Below are 21,116 nucleotides of genomic sequence, written 5' to 3'. Positions count from 1 at the left end.
TCCATTTCAGCAACACAACTTTAAAAGGTTGAGTAGAACGGAAGGAGTGACAGAGTGGCTGGTAAGACAATCACTGGCTGGAGAAGGGCTACTGTAGTATGGTTGTGTGTAGCACCGTTCCTCATGAACACACTGACATCCTATGGTGAATAAGGGTAACTTCAACAGTACCATCTGAAACAGTAGGCATCATTGTATTACACAAATGCTGAAAATAGGCAGTGCTTTATTGTTCAGTTTCAAAAAAATGGGAAACATTTCACTTCCCTTAAAAAAGAAAGAATAATGGTATTGAAAGAAAGAGGATGATGATGGTTTGCAAGACATCTCCATATGCATGTATTCATTCAGCAGATGCTCATATAGCAGATGTTCCACTTCCAGAGCAATCTTAATGTCACTAATTATAGATACAGATAAAAAAACGTACATGTATATTTTAATAATATATTCCAGTGCTTTAAATGCAGTATTAGAAGGTGCTCACAGGTAGGACATCCAGTGTTCCACCACATGGCATTAAGGATAGGCGATCCTTGTTCCATACAGTTCATAACACTTCTCTCATCCCATTGGGTAAGGTTAAGTCCTCATTGGCAGGTGTTGGTACAGCACTGGTTTTTCTTTAAGGCAACAGGGCAGAAGTCAACAGTATCAGAAGTCAGTTAGATCCTAAATGGGATCTCCATGTAGCAAAACTCAAACTCCTTCACCTCCTATTGGCTGGATGCTACCTTGATACGGTGGAGCTGGACTGTGATTGGCTAGAGGTGGTGGTGGCGGCACTCAGCTGGGAGAAGCCACTGTGACTGGACTCCAGACTGGTCATAGAGCCCCTAGACAGACAGACAGGCAGGCAGGAAGACAATAGATTAAATATTCATCAAACACCTTTTCTTAGAGCACTGCTTCCCTAAGAATCTTTATAAACACCCTTAGAAATTATCACAAATACATTTTCCCCACACAACTACACACTGCCTAAAAAACAAGCTGGCCTAAAACATTTACTCACTGACATGCAGCAGCCCTACACACTAAGCACCACCATAACAATACACTGTGTTATACAGTATAGTATAGTGAATGGTGACTGACCTGAAGTCTTCGGAGCCCAGCACCTCAGTGTAAAACATGACCTTACACTTGTGGGAGGAGACCTGCAGGGAGGCCAGCACGTCGTCCACCCGGGGCAGGCTGGAGGTAGAGCAGGCCGGGGAGCAGTGGAACCGCCATTGGAGGATGTAGAACCCGGGCCACCGCGTCACATGGGAGCCCTGGGGAGAGGAGGAGGGGACAGGTGAGGTCAAGGGTCAGAGGCAGCGTTTCCATTCAAACGCAGGCTATAGCTAATAGCACATTCAATATCTAAATGACAGACTTTATGTAATAGAAACCCATTAGAATTCCCTCACATGTAGGCAAATACTTTTGAAGGTGTTGCCCACTGCCGAATGACACCCCATGGAAGTGACTGCAATGATTATTGAGCTACGCAAGGAGGAGGAAGGATAGCCTACAAATTGAAAGTCAGCTCCTTGCATGTCTCCCTCTGGCTACTGGACCAGGCATTAGATTAGAAGAGGGAAGCTAAATGACTTCATCTAAATTCTCCTCCTTGCTGGACATCTCTGTAAATTGTCTTTTAGAGAGAATCATCTAACAAAATGTAATAAAACACTTGAATATTTATCCTCTGTATTCACACAGCTTTGTCTGTTAGACTCACTGGCACGGGAAACTTTGTGGGACGGTACCAGTTGATAAAATGTTGCAAGTTTGCTAGTGAGAGTGTGAACTGAAGACAGACAGCTGGAGTAGACAGATGATGGGATTGAAAGACAACCTGAACCAACTTCCATGTGTTGCAATGTTTTTATTTGTCAGCTTTTAGAGAGAGATATCTATATGTCTATATAAATAAATAAAAAACATCCAAAAGCCAGTAATTACCAGCTAACAGAAACACTGGTCAGAGACACTGCATAGGGATGAAGAGACCAGATATGAGCACTGCACAGAACTCCCATTGACATCAGTGGATGTTTCAGTTACACTCACATCTTAGGATTCAGCACTAAGGTTGGTGGTTAGTCTCCGTAGTGTAGTGGTTATCACATTCGCCTCACACACAAAAGGTCCCCGATTCGAAACCGGGTGGAAATATTATTTTTTTTTTTACCTGAACACTCTCTCCCTCCTTGCAGGTGAGTGCTGTCTCCACCATACTGTAGTCTTGCCCCAGAATCCAGGATCTGTCAATCAGCTGCATGTTGTTGGTGGCTGGCGACACGATGCTGCCGTGGGCCCCCTGGACGTCCCTCTTGGGGGGCTGGGGCGCCCTCCTGGAGTGGTAGATGTTGAAGATGACATCCCCTTTACACACGTCAAAGTCCCAGGTGATCACAGAAGAGGACTCGGAGATTTCGATCAGCAGCTGGAACAGGATCGGTAGTGAGTGAACACAGTAGGACAAAACTACAGACAAATGATCATTATGGGTTTTTACAGCTTTTTGCTGTAACGTTGTATTTCTCCACTAGAGGGAGCAACCTAACCCACTGTTTAAGTACAGTCAACTGAGAAGCTGGAAAACACATACTGTAGTTACTGTCTAGATCAGGTTACCTCATGTGGGGCCCCCTTGAAGACACTGGCAGTCTTGTAGATGGTGTCTGTCCACAGCCGCAGCTCCTCACTTTCCAGCGCCTCTGCTGTCCTGTACAGAGATTTGGGGACCATACCTCCTTCAGGGATCTCACACTGGATATGACATGACAGAGGACACAAGAGACACAATCAGCCCCCAGTTCTATCAGCACACACAGCTAGGAAAATGTCTAACAAGATGACCCACAGTTAACTATATTATGTACTAGCAGCATTAGTCCATATGAATTCATATGCATGTAGAAGGGTACCGTCTACAATAGCCAGATGAGACTCCGGTCTGACAGACAGACTCACCAGGCAGTCTCCTCCCAGGAAGTCAGGGATGACCTCTCTATCGATGTAGTCCACCAGACCTCCAGGTCCCTGGTAGTCATTCGCAGCATACACCAGGAACTTCTTCCTGGTGTTCTCATCAATGAATGGACTGACCTGAGAACAGACACTCAGGGTCAAAGGTAGTCCCATATGTTTTCTCTGCACATGCAATTGAATACAACTGAACATGATCAAGTGAGTGAGTGAGTGAGTGAGTGAGTGAGTGAGTGAGTGAGTGAGTGAGAGCGCGAAAGCACTGTACAATGTAATGTACACTACAATGTGTGATGTTAAAGGCTCTCACCAGGGTCCAGAGCACAGGGAAGACCCGTGGAGCCCTCAGTATGAGCAGACATCCCAGGGTCTCTGGGTAGTTGGCCTCCACCACCTCTATGATCCTCAGCAGGGCTTTAACCCCCGGACGCCACAGGTGACGCATGTTTAACCCCTCCAGGTCCACCAGGCACGTCCAGCAGCTGAGACAGGAGGGTTATAGGACATACTGAATAAATACTGCATTCAGGGGATGAGAGACATAAGAGGAGTGAGTGTGAAATGGTAGCTACCTGATGGGTCGGCCAAAGACTCTGGTGTTCTCTTCACAACGCCTCAGACCTTCCTCGTTGATGGACAGGACCTGGGGGAGAGTGAAGAGGTGAGAGGTTAGGGGAAGGGAGACCATTTGCGTATAGTATGTGTTTATGTGTGTGTTTATACCCAGCATCTGGATGTGTGTGTGTGTGTGTGTGTCATACTTGTCTCAGAAGGGACTCCTCGCCCAAGGCGCGTACTAAACCCTTGGTATCCATTTGACCGAGTCGCAGAATATACAGAGGGCGTCCATCTATAGACAGACATGGACACAAACACGTGACCTCACTGTTAAAGCTACAAGAGGATCAGTAATGATCATGACATTAAACAGACGCAGACAGTATTCAGTTAAATCAATAGAGAAACCGAGTCAGATTGTGTTGACCATAATCACATCAACAGTATATACATTTACAACTCAAAAGTCATTCATGTAAATATAGGCGTTTTACAACCAGCTGTATTTGCTTTTAGTTGGGGGTTATTGTTATTATGGTGACTATGGGCCACTTCCTGGTCCTAGATGTCCGATTGGCTATCAGCTAAATGGAGATAATGGGTCATTTCCTCTGCCCAGACGTTTCTGACACATGCCAGATCTTACAATGCCTGGACAGGTATTTTACATCTCTGCTAACCACATCATATGCTGTAGCAATCTGTCAGTTGCTGACACAGCAGGAGAAAGCGACCAACAGCTGCCCGTCTGACTCATGCCCACAGACTTGGAGATTTCCCTTGACACATAGTAGGCAGGTTTCCATTGACCCAGGTTTATATAAATATAAAAACCTTGTGGCAGTGTAATGGAAACAGCAGCTGTAGGAGAAACGTTCTAAAGATCAGCAACATTGTATCATCTGTTGGACAGGGGTGGATTTTTATTTTGTCCAACATTCTTTATTGCGACAATTGATGGAAACGGTGCTTTCAAATAAATAAATTATTGCCCAATCATTTTGACAGTTTGCAGGTCATGTGACATCATCATGTAACTATAAAGCTCCACTCCACATTTAATTCTAAATGCCTACTGCTTGCTAAATCAAAATGTTCAACTATACAAATAATCTTTCTTTGCAGGACAAGGATTGCCCTGACTTTCAAGAATGCCTGAATTGCTTTGCCTTGCTTTTCTGGTTGTTTCACCATGCAACTACTTCTGAGCTAGATGAGTGCAAGTTTCACCATGGCACAGTCCGTGGCATACATCGGCACATGAGAAATGTTTGTCATTTCTTGCATTCTATCCATGCTGACTTTTGCAAGCTACCCGAGACATGAAACAGATCGGTGGCAGTGGGCATACAGGCTTATTAATGCACAATTTGCCAAAATGGATCATGAAAACACTTCAATCACTTAACTTTGTGTTCAACACTTGGTTTTTGCAAAAAAATCTTTTTATTTTTTAGGTGTGACATTACATCCAGCTGTTTTTATCAACACAAAACAGTTCAACAGAAATGCACCATAGCAGGCAATTGTTCCAACTATTTTTTATGCAAAATGTTTTAAAAAATTAACTACAGATAATCACTGGACAAGTTCATGGAAACATAGCTAGTGATGTCACTTCCAGAGAAGCAACCAGACATTACAGTTAGTCATTACCAATACATATAAGAGCTGGGTTACATTCACTAGAAACCAAGTGGAAGAAAACACTGTGAAACTGGTGGTGCAGTACTTCCTGAATTTGTGCAATAAGAACACTACTTCTGTCTGTGCCCGTTGAACACAACCCTGCCGTTAAAACCCTATCCTGCTCCGAGAGGAACCTACCTCTGTCGTGGTGGTGCCAGCCCCCGGTGTAGTAGTCGTGTAGCAGCTGAGGTCTCTCCCAGGAGTCCAGCAGGAAGTCCACCTGGTGCTGCTTCCTCCAGGAGAGCGACTGACACAGGATCTCCCGGGCCTTCTCCAGGTTAAAGTCCCGGGCCCGCAGGAAACGCAGCACGTGCTGGTCCTTAGGGATCTAAGGGAGGGAGAGGAGATTGTGTTTATTCAGATGTTGAGGTGTGTGTGTGTGAGTCGGATGTGAGTTTTACTTACATCTATGTTCTTTGGATTCAAGTTTTGCTCTTGTTTGCAGCTATTTGAGTCAGAGTTTGAGTGTTAGGTGTGTTCATACACGTGTCCAACCTTGCCCTTGTGGGTCTCCTGCAGCCACTGGCGTAGTCTTATAAGACAGCTCTCCTGCAGCGGCGTCAGGTCTCCTAGGTAACGCCTGATGTAGTCTGCATCCAACTTGTCTGCAATCGAAACACAGACACAGTCAATCCACACACATACCCAAATGCATATTCACAGTCTACCAGCCCAATGCAGCCCAAGGCAAGGCCAGAATGTTTGCTTTCAGAGCCAGTGGAATGGGATTGGGACTTCAGCCGTGACAGATCCCTCAGATTGTGTGTGTTTATTATTGTGTTGATTCTGACTCGGAACACTGACCATCTGGGGAGCCAGCCGGTAGATCTGTGGGGCTGGCAGTGGGTGGGGGGGCCTGAGGGGGGCTCCAGCGGGGGACGTGGGTCACCCCCTCATCCTCCAACTCCTTCAGGTAATACTCTATGATCTCTTTGCCCTGGAGGACAGAGCACATGACTGCATAAGGACAGTACAGGTAGCGAGTGTAATGAGCAAACACTGTGAGCAAATACTGCAGGTTTGTTTAGACATGCGCCTGGCCGTATACGAGCACACCCCATTGTGTGACAAAGCTGAGCAGAATATATGGCCCAACAAGCAAATGTCAGAAGATCCTGGTTAACACACTCAGTTTACACAGACCTGCCAGACGGGATCACAGAAGGCCTGGAAATAGACTGCACAAGCATGCTCATGTAACACTGGGTCTATATGGGGGAGCAGCATGCTGGATGATGATGGTATATCCTATAGCCTCATCCATCCCCCACCCATGTATACTGTACTCACATGCTCACAGACTGACACATGAACACACCTTTTTAATACTGTTGGCATATTGCTTCATGGCTAGCTTCTCGGCTGCGTTCTCAAAGCCAAAGAAGGACTTGATGTCCAGACTGGCTGTCTGCTCGAAACACGTCCACTCCTCATTCTCTGGGTGAACCTGTGGAGGAAGCACAACTCATCACAAATCAGACGCCAAATGGATGAACCTTTTACACTGGTGGGAATTGGCCTATATGGATAGGGCTAAATTGAAATGTTTCTTACAGAAGAAACATGAACAGCATACGCGTAAGCATGGTAGCAATGGAAAGGGAACAGTTTGGAGAATATGGGAAAATTGTTAGGCCACAAACATTACACATTTACTATATTTACTATAATTCCTGGAAAATGTGGGTAGGTGCATCATAAGAGGAAAAAAGTGACAAGGGTTTGAGTGAGAGGGCTAACTGACGTCTCCAAGCAGCCACACACCTCTCCACAGTGTGCAGTCCCTACGTAACTTCCATGCACTTAAGACTCAAATAACAGTCCTCAACTATGAGGCGCTTTACTTTGGCTCTCTTGTAGTTGTTATGTAAGGAACACAACCCTGCATTCCTACAATCACAATGACTGTTGTTGCTTATACAATCCAAAAATGACCCATTATAAATCGCAATCTGGGTCAGATGGGCATCGATTGAAAGCTTGTTCTATTGCCACCATGACAAGCTAAGTTATAAAATAGGATTTTACAGTGTTAGGCTTTCACAGGGTAACTCATAGAAACAGATGGTAATTTTGGTGCGCATAGAAAGGAGTGCATTAACGTACACGTTCCACTGAGACAAACACCGTCTCATTCTGTTCAGAACAAACAGGGTATGATGCCATGTCATCTGGTAACTGTACATCAAACATAGTGATCATAAACACTGACACTGTATATGACATGAGTTTTACGATTTGGAAATGTGATGTGCACATTCGGACTCACATGTGTTTGGCTTGTATTTATTACCAGCTTCAACGTCTCATCCTTAAAAATACATTGAGTCCTCTTAATTTACAGCATTTTCCTCACTCAGGCAACTAAAAATTTGCACAAGTCGTCCAATTATCAGGAGGGATGGGGGCAACTTCCTGTCGCGTGCTGTGCTCAAGTTCAAAACCCATTCTGAGCTGTGAAGTTCAGAGCCTGAGCTCTGTCATTAATAGGCACTTATCAGTCCCAAAAACGGACTTTTTCAACCTATATATGGGTCCAAGTGGAAAGGCCTACAAACCCTGTTGCAGTGATAAGAGAGTATGGCTGCATTTACACAGCCAGCTCAAATCTAATATATTATAATCACTAATAGCCTTCACACATTTAAGAAAATAAAGAGTGTCAAACACACACAACTACTATATTTTGCTAGTCTTTTGACCAATCAGATCAGCTCTGAAAAGGTCTCATGTGCAAAGACCTGATGTGATTGGTCAAAAGACCAATGAGTGTACAAAAGATCAGAATTAGGCTGCCTGTGTAAAACGCAGCATGTAACCGATGATTATTATAGTTGTGGGGCACACCGTGTAGTTGCAGATCTCATGGACGATGACTCTGTTGGAGAAGGTCTCGTTGACGACCTCGATGTGCAGCGCCCTCTCCCTGCGGTCCAGAGTGTTCTTATGGATGAAGTACAGGTAGTCCACACCAGCCATCTAGACACACACAGTAGACCACGGTCAATCAACTCTGGACAACACTACCACAACAACAACACCGCTACCGGGATATTCAGGTCTGAGGGGAAATAATCACTAATAGCCTTCACATTAGAAAATAAGAGAATCAAACAGACACTATTATACATTGCTAACTGGAGTAGCTTCACTGCTCAAGAGAAAAGTTAAAGGTGAAAGGTTAAAGGTAAGATACCCTTTTGAACAGCCGGGGGGCGTCTGCCTCCACCTTACAGCGCCTCTCAATGAACACAGTGGCTCCGTCATCACTGTGCTCCTCCTTCACCACCTCACTGTCCACAAAGATGGGGATCAGGGGGCAGTTTGGAAACCTCCGCACATAGGCCTAATGGAAGAGAGGGAAGGAGGAAGAAAATATGCAATATTACTCACATGATGAATACAAAACGCAATCCATGACATACAGTGAAAGTATTTTCTGTGTTATAATCACTTTGATAAAGAAAAAGGCCACCGTTACTGTTTTTGTTTCCATGGCGAAGCAGCAGAGGTGGGGGGAGTTGCGCATCAAGGTAAAATAACTTGCATTACAAGCTGCTGTTCTATCACGCCTGCAATGATGTCCGACAGAAAAACAGCCTGCGTTGTTTGCAGAAACGTCTTCGTTGTTGTGATATTGCAAACGGACGTGGCAGTTTCACCGTTAAGCAGTCATCTGGCAAGGACAGGGTCTTTTATACAAGAATGACTGTAGAGTCTGAATGGTTTGAGTTACAAACTATTAAAAGCTATATATGAAAAGCTGAGACTCTCCCAAACATGTTTTTCCCTATGACTCTCACAAGCTGCACAAGAGGCATTAGAAGGTAAAGGGTTCTTCTACATAGCAGATCCCAGTACATTTATTTTATTTAACCTTTATTTAACTTGGCAAGTCAGTTAAGAACAAATTCTTATTTACAATGATGGCCTCCACCGGCCTAACCCGGCCAACGCTGGGCCAATTGTGCGCCGCCCTATGGGACTCCCAATCACGGCCAGATGTGATACAGCCTGGAATCGAACCAGGGTCTGTAGTGACGCCTCCAGCACTCCAGCAGTGCCTTAGACTGCTGCGCCACCCGGCAGCCCAGTGTCTACATAGTGTCTAAAAAAACTGTAATAAGTTCACAGTGTTGTTGTCCAACTCCAGACTCCACACAGTTGTCAGTGACTTGTTGGATAATAATTTAAGTGCGCAAAACAATTCTGTACGTACATCAAATTCATTTGATCAGGTGTTTGTTTTGGAGGACCTTATCGTCCCCAACGGTGAAATTGGGGACTTTGGATCGGTCACTGTCCAGCCGTCTGTACCTACGTTAGACACACACGATCTCGACAGCATTGGCCCGATGTTGACTAAACTTGGGTGAATGATGAGGCATTTACAATGCATCTTTCGTGGAGGACAACATGTTTACTGTTGCTTTGTTATTGACATTTGTGCAAGCTTGTGCAGCTTGTGACACCCTAGACCCACTCCAATTTGCTTACCGCCCAAATAGGTCCACAGACGATGCAATCTCAACCACACTGCACACTGCCCTAACCCATCTGGACAAGAGGAATACCTATGTGAGAATGCTGTTCATCGACTACAGCTCGGCATTCAACACCATAGTACCCTCCAAGCTCGTCATCAAGCTCGAGACCCTGGGTCTCGACCCCGCCCTGTGCAACTGGGTGCTGGACTTCCTGACGGGCCGCCCCCAGGTGGTGAGGGTAGGCAACAACATCTCCTCCCCGCTGATCCTCAACACTGGGGCCCCACAAGGGTGCGTTCTGAGCCCTCTCCTGTACTCCCTGTTCACCCACGACTGCGTGGCCACGCACGCCTCCAACTCAATCATCAAGTTTGCGGACGACACAACAGTGGTAGGCTTGATTACCAACAACGACGAGACGGCCTACAGGGAGGAGGTGAGGGCCCTCGGAGTGTGGTGTCAGGAAAATAACCTCACACTCAACGTCAACAAAACTAAGGAGATGATTGTGGACTTCAGGAAACAGCAGAGGGAACACCCCCCCATCCACATCGATGGAACAGTAGTGGAGAGGGTAGCAAGTTTTAAGTTCCTCGGCATACACATCACAGACAAACTGAATTGGTCCACTCACACAGACAGCATCGTGAGGAAGGCGCAGCAGCGCCTCTTCAACCTCAGGAGGCTGAAGAAATTTGGCTTGTCACCAAAAGCACTCACAAACTTCTACAGATGCACAATCGAGAGCATCCTGGTGGGCTGTATCACCGCCTGGTATGGCAACTGCACCGCCCTCAACCGTAAGGCTCTCCAGAGGGTAGTGAGGTCTGCACAACGCATCACCGGGGGCAAACTACCTGCCCTCCAGGACACCTACACCACCCGATGCTACAGGAAGGCCATAAAGATCATCAAGGACATCAACCACCCGAGCCACTGCCTGTTCACCCCGCTGTCATCCAGAAGGCGAGGTCAGTACAGGTGCATCAAAGCTGGGACCGAGACACTGAAAAACAGCTTCTATCTCAAGGCCATCAGACTGTTAAACAGCCACCACTAACATTGAGTGGCTACTGCCAACACACTGTCAATGACACTGACTCTACTCCAGCCACTTTAATAATGGGAATTGATGGGAAATGATGTAAATATATCACTAGCCACTTTAAACAATGCTACCTTATATAATGTTACTTACCCTACATTATTCATCTCATATGCATACGTAGATACTATACTCTATATCATCGACTGCATCCTTATGTAATACATGTATCACTAGCCACTTTAACTATGCCACTTGGTTTACATACTCATCTCATATGTATATACTGTACTCGATATCATCTACTGTATCTTGCCTATGCTGCTCTGTACCATCACTCATTCATATATCCTTATGTACATATTCTTTATCCCCTTACACTGTGTATAAGACAGTAGTTTTTGGAATTGTTAGTTAGATTACTTGTTCGTTATTACTGCATTGTCGGAACTAGAAGCACAAGCATTTCGCTACACTCGCATTAACATCTGCTAACCATGTGTATGTGACAAATAAAATTTGATTTGATTTGATTTGACATTTGTCAATAAAACTCATGAATGCAAATGTTTATTTAAAATGGTTTAGTGTTCTACTTGTATCCCTGGTTGTCCTGAAAAGAAAATGGTAAAACACTTGACTGCGAGGTTAAATATAAGGGCTGGACATGCAGATCAATGAAAGTCAGATAAACAAAAAGCTGATTTTTGCTGGAATCTGATAAGGTGAAACCCAAATTAGCACAATGGTGCAGAGTACACGGAGGTCAATCTGCTGACACACACATAAAACACCCACCCTGTTCAGAGTCACTATCTAGGTTTCCGTCCAATTGGCGACAGATTTTCATGCAATTATTAGAATAGAACATTTCCCACCAGTGGTGTTTCCAACAAACTGACTTGTTGCGGATAAAAATCAGTTTGTGATCACATAGTGCACAAAACATGTATTTTTGCTTAAGTTTTAATGTACCAAATAAAAAACTAAAGTTCAATGGGTTTCCATGGCATTTTCTACTCTGGCTATAGTTTTGTCACATAAACTGTCCAATTAGCAGGAGGGATGGGGGCAATTTATTAAATAGAAAATGTGCCAACTCTGGTCATGACACGTGCGCTTTAGCCAACAGCTCACAGATACAGTGAGGGTCATCTAGTCTACAGGATGAGTTTACTATGGATAAACACCAGTCTAGCCAACAGCTCACAGACACAGTGAGGGTCGTCTAGTCTACAGGATGAGTTTACTATGGATAAACACCAGTCTAGCCAACAGCTCACAGACACAGTGAGGGTCGTCTAGTCTACAGGATGAGTTTACTATGGATAAGACCGAGAATATGTATATTTGTCAAATGGCAGTCAAGCATCGATCATGTCACCAGAATAAGACCCTCAATATTTATTGGCGAGGAGCATCAAGTTATTCACTGTGCACTTTCACCACCCATCATAACTTATTTCATTTGTAGCCTAATAAACTGCATGGTTTCCCGAGTCGTAGTGGGAGGACCACATACCATAACATGGCGTGACTCCAATTTGATGGTAATTTTATAAATATTTACGCATAAAGGGATTGCCATTTCTCGCATAATTAATTTCACCGATACAAAAAGATCTGGAGGTATTTATAAAATTGGACCGGTACTTCCTGTTTCCATCACAACATGGTTAATGACTTTAGTCTTTATGGATCAAACAAAGCTGGTGTGCAGTCTGATCGATAAAATGCCGAGGCACGAAGACATCATCCGTGAATATTGATTGAATAACATGACAGAAGGATATACATTTGACTACAGTTACACAACCAAGACATGTAACTACTATCTTCCAATGCTTGGGAACATAAGATACGGAGTCCATTTCCTTCTTCCCCATTACCAAGCCAAAACACTAAAGTAGTATATAGGCTTCAGTGCATAAACAAAGAAGCTTACAGTTAGATAGTTGGGTGCATTGTCCATCGTGCCTGCATTCAGAAAACCAAACTGCCTCAGACGTTCTGAGCCTACATGGATATTCCAAATGTTGAGGCCTAAATCTTGCTTTAGGATAGATAAAACATATCCATTATTTTGTGTCTGGATTTTTTGTTATTAGCCAACGATACTGGCTTCTTGTTAAGGCTAGGGCTGATTTCAAGGTTTTACTGGTAACCTACAATGCATTACATGGACTTGCTCCTACCCATTTGGTCCTGTTGTACATACCTAGATGTACGTGACATTTACAAGACACAGGCATCCTTATTGTTCATAGAAGTTCTAAGCAAACAGCTGGAGGCAGGGCTTTCTCCTATAGAGCTCCATTTTTATGGAATGGTCTACCGATCCATGTGAGAGACACAGACTCGGTTTCAACCTTTAAGCCTTTACTGAACACTCATCTCTTCAGTAGGTCCCTATGATTGAGTGTAGTCTGGCCCAGGGGTGAGAAGGTGAACTGCAAGGCACTGGCGTGGTGAACCACCCTTGCTGTCTCCCCTCTCTCCAATGGGATTCTCTGCTTATATTGCGGGGGCTGAGTCACTGGCTTGCTCGTCTCCCATGCCGTCCCTAGGTAGGGTGCATTGTGCCAGGCTTTTTTTACACTCTACCCTACTTGAGTGGGTTGAGTTACTAAAGTGATCTTCCTGTCCGGATCTTCCTGTTTTGCGCCCCCTCAGGCTCGGGCGGTGTGGGAGATCTTTGTGGGCTATACTCTGCCTTGTCTCAGGGTAATAAGTTAGTGGTCTGTTGATATACCTTTGGTGGTGTGGGGGTTGTGCTTTGACAAAGTGGGTGGGGTTAGATCCTGCCTGGTTGGACCTGTCCGGGTGTAACTTTGGAGGCCTCCCGGGTGGCGCAGTGGTTAAGGGCGCTGTACTGCAGTGCCAGCTGTGCCACCAGAGGTTCTGGGTTCGCGCCCAGGCTCTGTCGTAACCGGCCTGCTTCCAGGAGGTCCGTGGGGTGACGCATAATTGGCCTAGCGTCGTCCGGGTTAGGGAGGGTTTGGCTGGTAGGGATATCCTTGTCTCATCTCGCACCAGCGACTCCTGTGGTAGGCCGGGCGCAGTGCGCGCGAACCAAGGTTGCCAGGTGCACAGTGTTTCCTCCGACACATTGGTGCGGCTGGCTTCCGGGTTGGATGCGCGCTGTGTTAAAAAGCAGTGCGGCTTCTTGGGTTGTGTATCGGAGGACGCATGACTTTCAACTTTTGTAAAATTCAACAACCACAAAAATAAATAAATACCTTTGGATGGGGCCAGTGTCCCCTGAGCCCCCCTGTCTCAGTCTCCAGTATCTATGCTGTAATAGTCTACAGTGCCTTGCGAAAGTATTCGGCCCCCTTGAACTTTGCAACCTTTTGCCACATTTCAGGCTTCAAACAAAGATATAAAACTATTTACAAATACAAATACAGGACCATTCTGGAAGAAAACCTGATGGAGTCTGCAAAAGACCTGAGACTGGGACGGAGATTTGTCTTCCAACAAGACAATGATCCAAAACATAAAGCAAAATCTACAATGGAATGGTTCAAAAATAAACATATCCAGGTGTTAGAATGGCCAAGTCAAAGTCCAGACCAATCGAGAATCTGTGGAAAGAACTGAAAACTGCTGTTCACAAATGCTCTCCATCCAACCTCACTGAGCTCGAGCTGTTTTGCAAGGAGGAATGGGAAAAAATGTCAGTCTCTCGATGTGCAAAACTGATAGAGACATACCCCAAGCGACTTACAGCTGTAATCGCAGCAAAAGGTGGCGCTACAAAGTATTAACTTAAAGGGGGCTGAATAATTTTGCACGCCCAATTTTTCCGTTTTTGATTTGTTAAAAAAAGTTTGAAATATCCAATAAATGTCGTTCCACTTCATGATTGTGTCCCACTTGTTGTTGATTCTTCACAAAAAAATAGTTTTATATCTTTATGTTTGAAGCCTGAAATGTGGCAAAAGGTCGCAAAGTTCAAGGGGGCCGAATACTTTCGCAAGGCACTGTATATGCCAGGAAGCTAGGGTCAGTCTGTCCTAACTGGTGTACTGTGTGATCTTAGCTATGATCCCTCTAAAGACCCCCCCCCCCCACCCCCTCCCCAAAATCAGCCACACCTCAAAACAAGATATGGTATCAACAGCAAGCTGAAATGAGCCATTCACGATTCCCCACATGGCAGCTTGTCATTCTTGCTAACAAATCTGTCCATCCAGAATCACAACAACACGCTGACTTCTGCCCCAGGGAAGCGCGCACATCGTTTTCGTGACGTATGGAACCCTGACCTGTTCACCAGATGTGCTATCTTGTCGTGCTGCTGATCCAGTTTCTGCTGCTCTGCCTGCGGCTATGGAACCCTGACTTATTCACTTGTCATGCTACCTTGAACCGGACCTGCTGTTTCCATCCTCTCTCTCCAGCACCGGCCACCCCTCAGAGCCTGGTTCCTCTCTAGGTTTCTTCCTAGGTTCCAGCCTTTCCTGAGAGTTTTTCCTAGCCACTGTGCTACATCTGCATTGCTTGATCTTTGGGGTTTTATTCTTATTCATTCCTTTACACTTTGTGTGTAAAAGGTAGTTGTGAAATTGTTAGATTGCTTGTTAGATATTATTGCATGGTCGGAACTAGAAGCACAAGCATTTCGCTACACGCGCATTAACATCTACTAACCATGTGAAGGTGACCAATAAAATGTTATTTGATTTTGATTTGAATATGAAAAACAAATCTGTTTACATAAACGTTCCCGAGAACGGAGGAATGTTGTCATCAGTGATAAGCGGTAAACCAACATGCCAGGTTTGGTGTGATGATGGTGTCAGGACAGGAGTGATACTGTAATGGCTGTCAGTGGGCCAAACCAAGGATCAGTCAGTGGGACGGTCAGTTAGAGGACAGAAGAAGCCTCTAGTCTGGCTAGGCCCTCTATCTAGTGTGAACTGCTGTCATTAGAACAGCCTTTTTACAGACAAGCAACCTTTAAATCAACTGACAATCTTTGAAGTGCCTTTGAATCACGCTGACAGTGTGTGAATGGAAGTAGAACAAAACATTCCCAGACATTTAACAGATGTTGCCGAGACTAGAACTGAGATAAGAACTCCTGGGGGTCAAAGGTTGGGTTTTTTGGTATTTGGTGAAGCAGAGCCACGGCTGCAGTTAGAGAAAGAGAAAGAACAGAGCACCTGACTTCCACTGTGATCAGGTTGTGTAACACAGGACACTTACAAAATAAACAATTTCTGTGTTTTTAACGAACTAAGCTTTTGTTCAGTAATTACCTTTTCCAGCGCTGGCCTTCTTATTATACAATGTAACTTGCTTCTGACTTAATAGATAACCCCAAAGAACAGGAAGTGGCCCAATGTCTCAAACAGAGCAGAAACAAGGTAAACAGATGCCAAGACAGAGCCAAGAGCTTAAATTCAAGAGTTTAGAAAATAAAAGTGGATATAAATTAAGATAAAATGATTGCATTTTAATGGATTTTGAGCCAAGCTATTCACCTTAAAACACAGTTAGGCCGTGCACTGAACAGATGTGGGGGTTGATATGATATAAACAATCCTTCATACAGTGTGTTTTGTCTGAGTGAAAATGTACTAAGCCACAACTTCCCCCCGGATGGATTAGTCTTATCAGCCCTAACAGGGCAGACCAGCTGTGGCGGTAGGCCAGGCAGCAGACGGGACCAAGCACAGCGAGGAGAGGCCTAATGACACCCAGGGCCTAGTTCAGAGAGCAGCCAGTCAACCACAGCTAAGCAGGAAGTCACAGTGGGAGCAGCAGACACAGACAGTACTATACAACTAGGCCCAGGGGAGGGACGAGAGAAGATAGAAATGAGAGAAGAAATTATATGGAGGAGGAGCGGCGACTGGAGTACTGCTTGTTCTGTGTCACAAGCCAGAATGCACCCCATATAGGCCATCTGGGTGGCGCAGTGGTCTAGGGTAGTGGTCGAACGATTAATCGGAATGGCCGATTAATTAGGGCCGATTTCAAGTTTTCATAACAATTGGTAATTTTGGACGCCGATTTGGCCGATTATTTAACTAGGCAAGTCAGTTAAGAACACATTCTTATTTTCAATGACGGCCTAGGAACAGTGGGTTAACTGCCTTTTTCAGGGGAAGAACGACAGATTTTTACCTTGTCAGCTCGGGGATTCAATCTTGCAACCTTAAAGTTACCTAGTCCAACGATCTAACCACCTGCCTCACGAGGAGCCTGCCTTTTACTCGAATGCAGTAAGAAGCCAAGGTAAGTTGCTAGCTAGCATTAAAAACTTATCTTATAAAAAACAATCAATCAATCATAATCACTAGTTAACTACACATGGTTGATGATATTACTAGTTTATCTAGCGTGTCCTGCGTTGCATATGATCGATGCAGTGCGCATTCGCGAAAAAGGAGTCGTTGCTTCAACATGTACCTAACCATAAACATCAATGCCTTTCTTAAAATCAATACACATAAGTATATATTTTTAAACCTGCATATTTAGCTAAAAGAAATCCAGGTTAGCAGGCAATATTAACCAGGTGAAATTGTGTCAGTTCTCTTGCGTTCATTGCACGCAGAGTCAGGGTATATGCAACAGTTTGGGCCGCCTGGCTCGTTGCGAACTAATTTGCCAGAATTTTATGTAATTATGACATAACATTGAAGGTTGTGCGATGTAACAGGAATATTTAGACTTGGAACGGTTCCGTATTTCACTGAAAGAATAAACGTTTTGTTTTCGAGATGATAGTTTCCGTATTCAACCATATTAACGACCTAAGGCTCGTATTTCTGTGTGTTATTATGTTATAATTAAGTCTATGATATGATATTTGATAGAGCAGTCTGAGTGGTGGTAGGCACCAGCAGGCTCGTAAGCATTCATTCAAACAGCACTTTCATGCATTTTGCCAGCAGCTCTTCACTCTGCTTCAAGCATTGCACTGTTTATGACTTCAAGGCTATCAACTCCCGAGATTAGGCTGGTGTAACTGATGTGAAATAACTAGCTAGTTAGCCGGGTGTGCGCTAATAGCTTTTCAAACGTCACTCGCTCTGAGACTTGGAGTAGTTGTTCCCCTTGCTCTGCATGGGTAACGCTGTTTCGAGGGTGGCTGTTGTCGATGTGTTCCTGGTTTGAGCCCAGGTAGGAGCGAGGAGAGGGGCGGAAGCTATACTGTTACACTGGCAATACTAAAGTGCCTATAAGAACATTCCAATAGTCAAAGGTTAATGAAATACAAATGGTATAGAGAGAAATAGTCCTACAATTCCTATAATAACTACAACCTAAAACTTCTTACCTGGGAATATTGAAGACTCATGTTAAAAAGGAACCACCAGCTTTCATATGATCTCATTTTCTGAGCAAGGAACTTAAACGTTAGCTTTCTTACATGGCAAATATTGCACTTTTACTTTCTTCTCCAACGCTGTTTTTGCATTATTTAATCCAAATTTAACATGTTTCATTATTTATTTGAGGCTAAATTAATTTTATTGATGTATAATATTAAGTTAAAAGTAGTCATTCAGTGTTGTTGTAATTAATACAGGTAACGAGTGGAGGCAGAGGAGCCTCTTAAAGAAGAAGTTACAGGTCTGTGAGAGCCAGAAATCTTGCTTGTTTGTAGGTGACGAAATACTTATTTTCTACCATAATTTGCAAATAAATTCATTAAAAAATCCTACAATGTGATTTTCTGGATTTTTTTCCCTCATTTTGTCTGTCATAGTTGAAGTGTACCTATGATGAGAATTACAGGCCTCATCTTTTTAAGTGGGAGAACTTGCACAATTGGTGGCTGACTAAATACTTTTTTGCCCCACTGTATGTATGTATGTATGTATGTATGTATGTATGTATATGACATTGTGGATTGGTATATCTTCTATGACTTTTGCAACCATCTGCAGAACTACTACTGTACCAGTACATCTATGCAGTGGTGATCGGTGACTGAAATCAAGAATGATGTATATTACAGAAGGGCAAGTGGAAAAGCTAATATATGGTATTGCATTTAACAGAGAGCATCGCTTTAGTCAAGGTGCCTGCAAAAATACTAAAGGCAAAAAGTTACGAATTAAATCGTACTCTTACAGTTTCATACTCAATAATAAATATGATAGTGTGTTATCTGCTGCCACGACTAATTAGGTTGGGTGAACAGAAATACTGCAGACTGTGTTCTCAAAGCAAAAAGGTGGATAAACAATGATCTCACCAACAAAACACTAGAATATGACATACAGTGCCCAGGGACACTGTAAAAGTGTATAGAGATATATACAGTATGAGATGTGATAGGTTTCTATGCAGCCAAACCACACTTTGTTCCTGCAGCACAAAACACTGGCAGTCTGACTGCCTGGGTCCAATTTGCACATGAGCACTGCAACCTCTCACAAGCATCCCACACTACCCACTTACACATATATGCATAGACAAAGCAGCAGCCTAAACACACAAATGTACATAACTTACCGCCATTATCAGCTCAAAGGGGTGTTTGTAGACCCTTACAGGTGACTGGTATTGTTGCACCATGGCTGTAGCTCAACCTCTGGAGCTCTGCCCTGAAATGTACAATAGACAAACCCTAGTGTTAGTTAGAGATCACTTGACACAGCACTGAAGAACAGGAACTAACAAAACATCCTCTGCACATCATAGGTTCACATCATCATGAAGCAAAGGTCAGAGGAATGGGATTTGTAAAGACAACAAAGAGAAATGCTGGATCATCAGCTCTAAAACCAACTAGACAGCTGGCTTGATGCAAAACGCTTGATTGTCCTCAATTGCAAAGGCACTATTCTTTAGGTCATAAACTGTAGTAGCTGATTTGATTGGTTAACATGCTGAGATCAACGGTAATCACAGGATGATGACCATAATGGTACAATCCGCTACTGAGCCAGACCAAAATCATTTACCTAGCTGGGATTTGAGAAAAGTGGCAACTATCATCATCTAGGCTAAGCCTACAAACTCAGTGGCATTGTGTTATTTTCTTAGTCCATTTTATACAGTGAACAGCTGACACAGATACAGTAGACTAGCTGTAACTTGGACTTAAAAATAAAGAGTGGTTTTGATGGCATAGATTTCTAGTTATAAAAACAAAAAATGCACAAGAGTACATTAGCTACATTATCACACTTTCAGGAAATTCGCTTGTGCAATGACACGTTATTTCCACTAATTGAGTATATGAATAATTGTATTATAGATCATAACTATTACAATCCACAACACTAGCTTGCCTGTTTCTCGATACGTAAGCGTAAGTTATGTATGTCTCTTGACAACTTCATTTTGATGACAGTCAAATCGGCAACAAAAAATATTTAGAGTGGTCGACATTTTCAGAACGAATTCTACTCCCTCAGACATTTGCGAAATGACTAGGCCTTACACGGCGAAAAAATGTACCTAAAACTTACCAGATCGATGACTTTCGGAGGTAAGTCAAGTGAAGTTTGTCAGTAGACAATCTACTTATATTAAATCCATGGTACGCTCCAACAAATACGTAAATAAAGCGACTTTCTGAGACGGGTTTGACGTTGAATCCAAGGCAAGCGTCCGGCGTGGCTAACGCCGCCTCTGTTGACTACGTCACATACTTGTGTAACATATTGTCATGGAGCAGTGTGTTTTTCAAGTGAGGATAGGCATTACTGGGAATAAGCTAAGGTAACATTGTTGAAACCATTGACAGAAAAATAAAAGGTTGCAACATTGTATATGATGTCATGAATGAATGAAACCATCATAGTAGCCGAAGGAAATATACTGTGTGAACTGGTTACATTTTAAGAAAATGGTCTGTAGATGGCGCTAGAGATTCACTATTAACACTGCATCAAGACAGTATAACTGTCCAGTGATTTTTTTTGTCAACATTTAAAAAGTTTGCATAGAAAATACACTGAACAAAAATATGAACAGCAACGTGTAAAGTGTTTTTTCCATTTTTCATGAGCTGATATAAAAGTTCCCAGAAATGTTCCATACAAACAAAAATATGATTTCTCTCCAATTTTGTGCACAAATGTGTTTACATCCCTGTTAGTGAGCATTTCTCATTTGCCATAATCCATCCACCTTACGTGTGGCATATCAAGAAGCTGATTAAACAGCATGATCATTATACAGGGGCACCTTGTGCTGGGGAAAATAAAAGGCCACTCTAAAATGTGCAGTTTTGGCACACAACACAATGCCACAGATGTCTCAAGTTGAGGAACCGTGTAATTTGCATGCTGACTTCAGAAATGTCCACCAGAGCTGTTGCCATGCCAGAGGATTGAATGTTCATCTCTATACCATAATCCACCTCCAATGACGTTTTA

At 43.7% G+C, this 21,116-nt stretch overlaps 1 protein-coding gene across 1 annotated transcript; it reads right to left on the bottom strand.

Moving 5' to 3' along the window:
- Positions 1–206: 206 nt before the first annotated feature.
- Positions 207–20,393, bottom strand: LOC109893538 (SEC14-like protein 1). Its single transcript, XM_020486786.2, has 16 exons — positions 20,205–20,393; positions 19,243–19,334; positions 8,426–8,575; positions 8,077–8,208; positions 6,548–6,676; positions 6,034–6,166; positions 5,725–5,834; positions 5,368–5,557; positions 3,744–3,832; positions 3,555–3,625; positions 3,293–3,464; positions 2,968–3,102; positions 2,629–2,763; positions 2,183–2,437; positions 1,099–1,277; positions 207–836 (listed from the first exon to the last, which is right to left on the bottom strand). The coding sequence occupies exons 2-16, from the start codon at positions 19,303–19,305 to the stop codon at positions 731–733; spliced, it is 2,049 nt and encodes a 682-aa protein (XP_020342375.2). The 5' UTR covers positions 19,306–19,334; positions 20,205–20,393; the 3' UTR covers positions 207–730.
- Positions 20,394–21,116: the final 723 nt, after the last annotated feature.

This window comes from Oncorhynchus kisutch, linkage group LG10 (assembly GCF_002021735.2).
Source record: "Oncorhynchus kisutch isolate 150728-3 linkage group LG10, Okis_V2, whole genome shotgun sequence".
NCBI lineage: Eukaryota > Metazoa > Chordata > Actinopteri > Salmoniformes > Salmonidae > Oncorhynchus > Oncorhynchus kisutch.
This window is presented reverse-complemented; position numbering and strand designations above follow the sequence as displayed.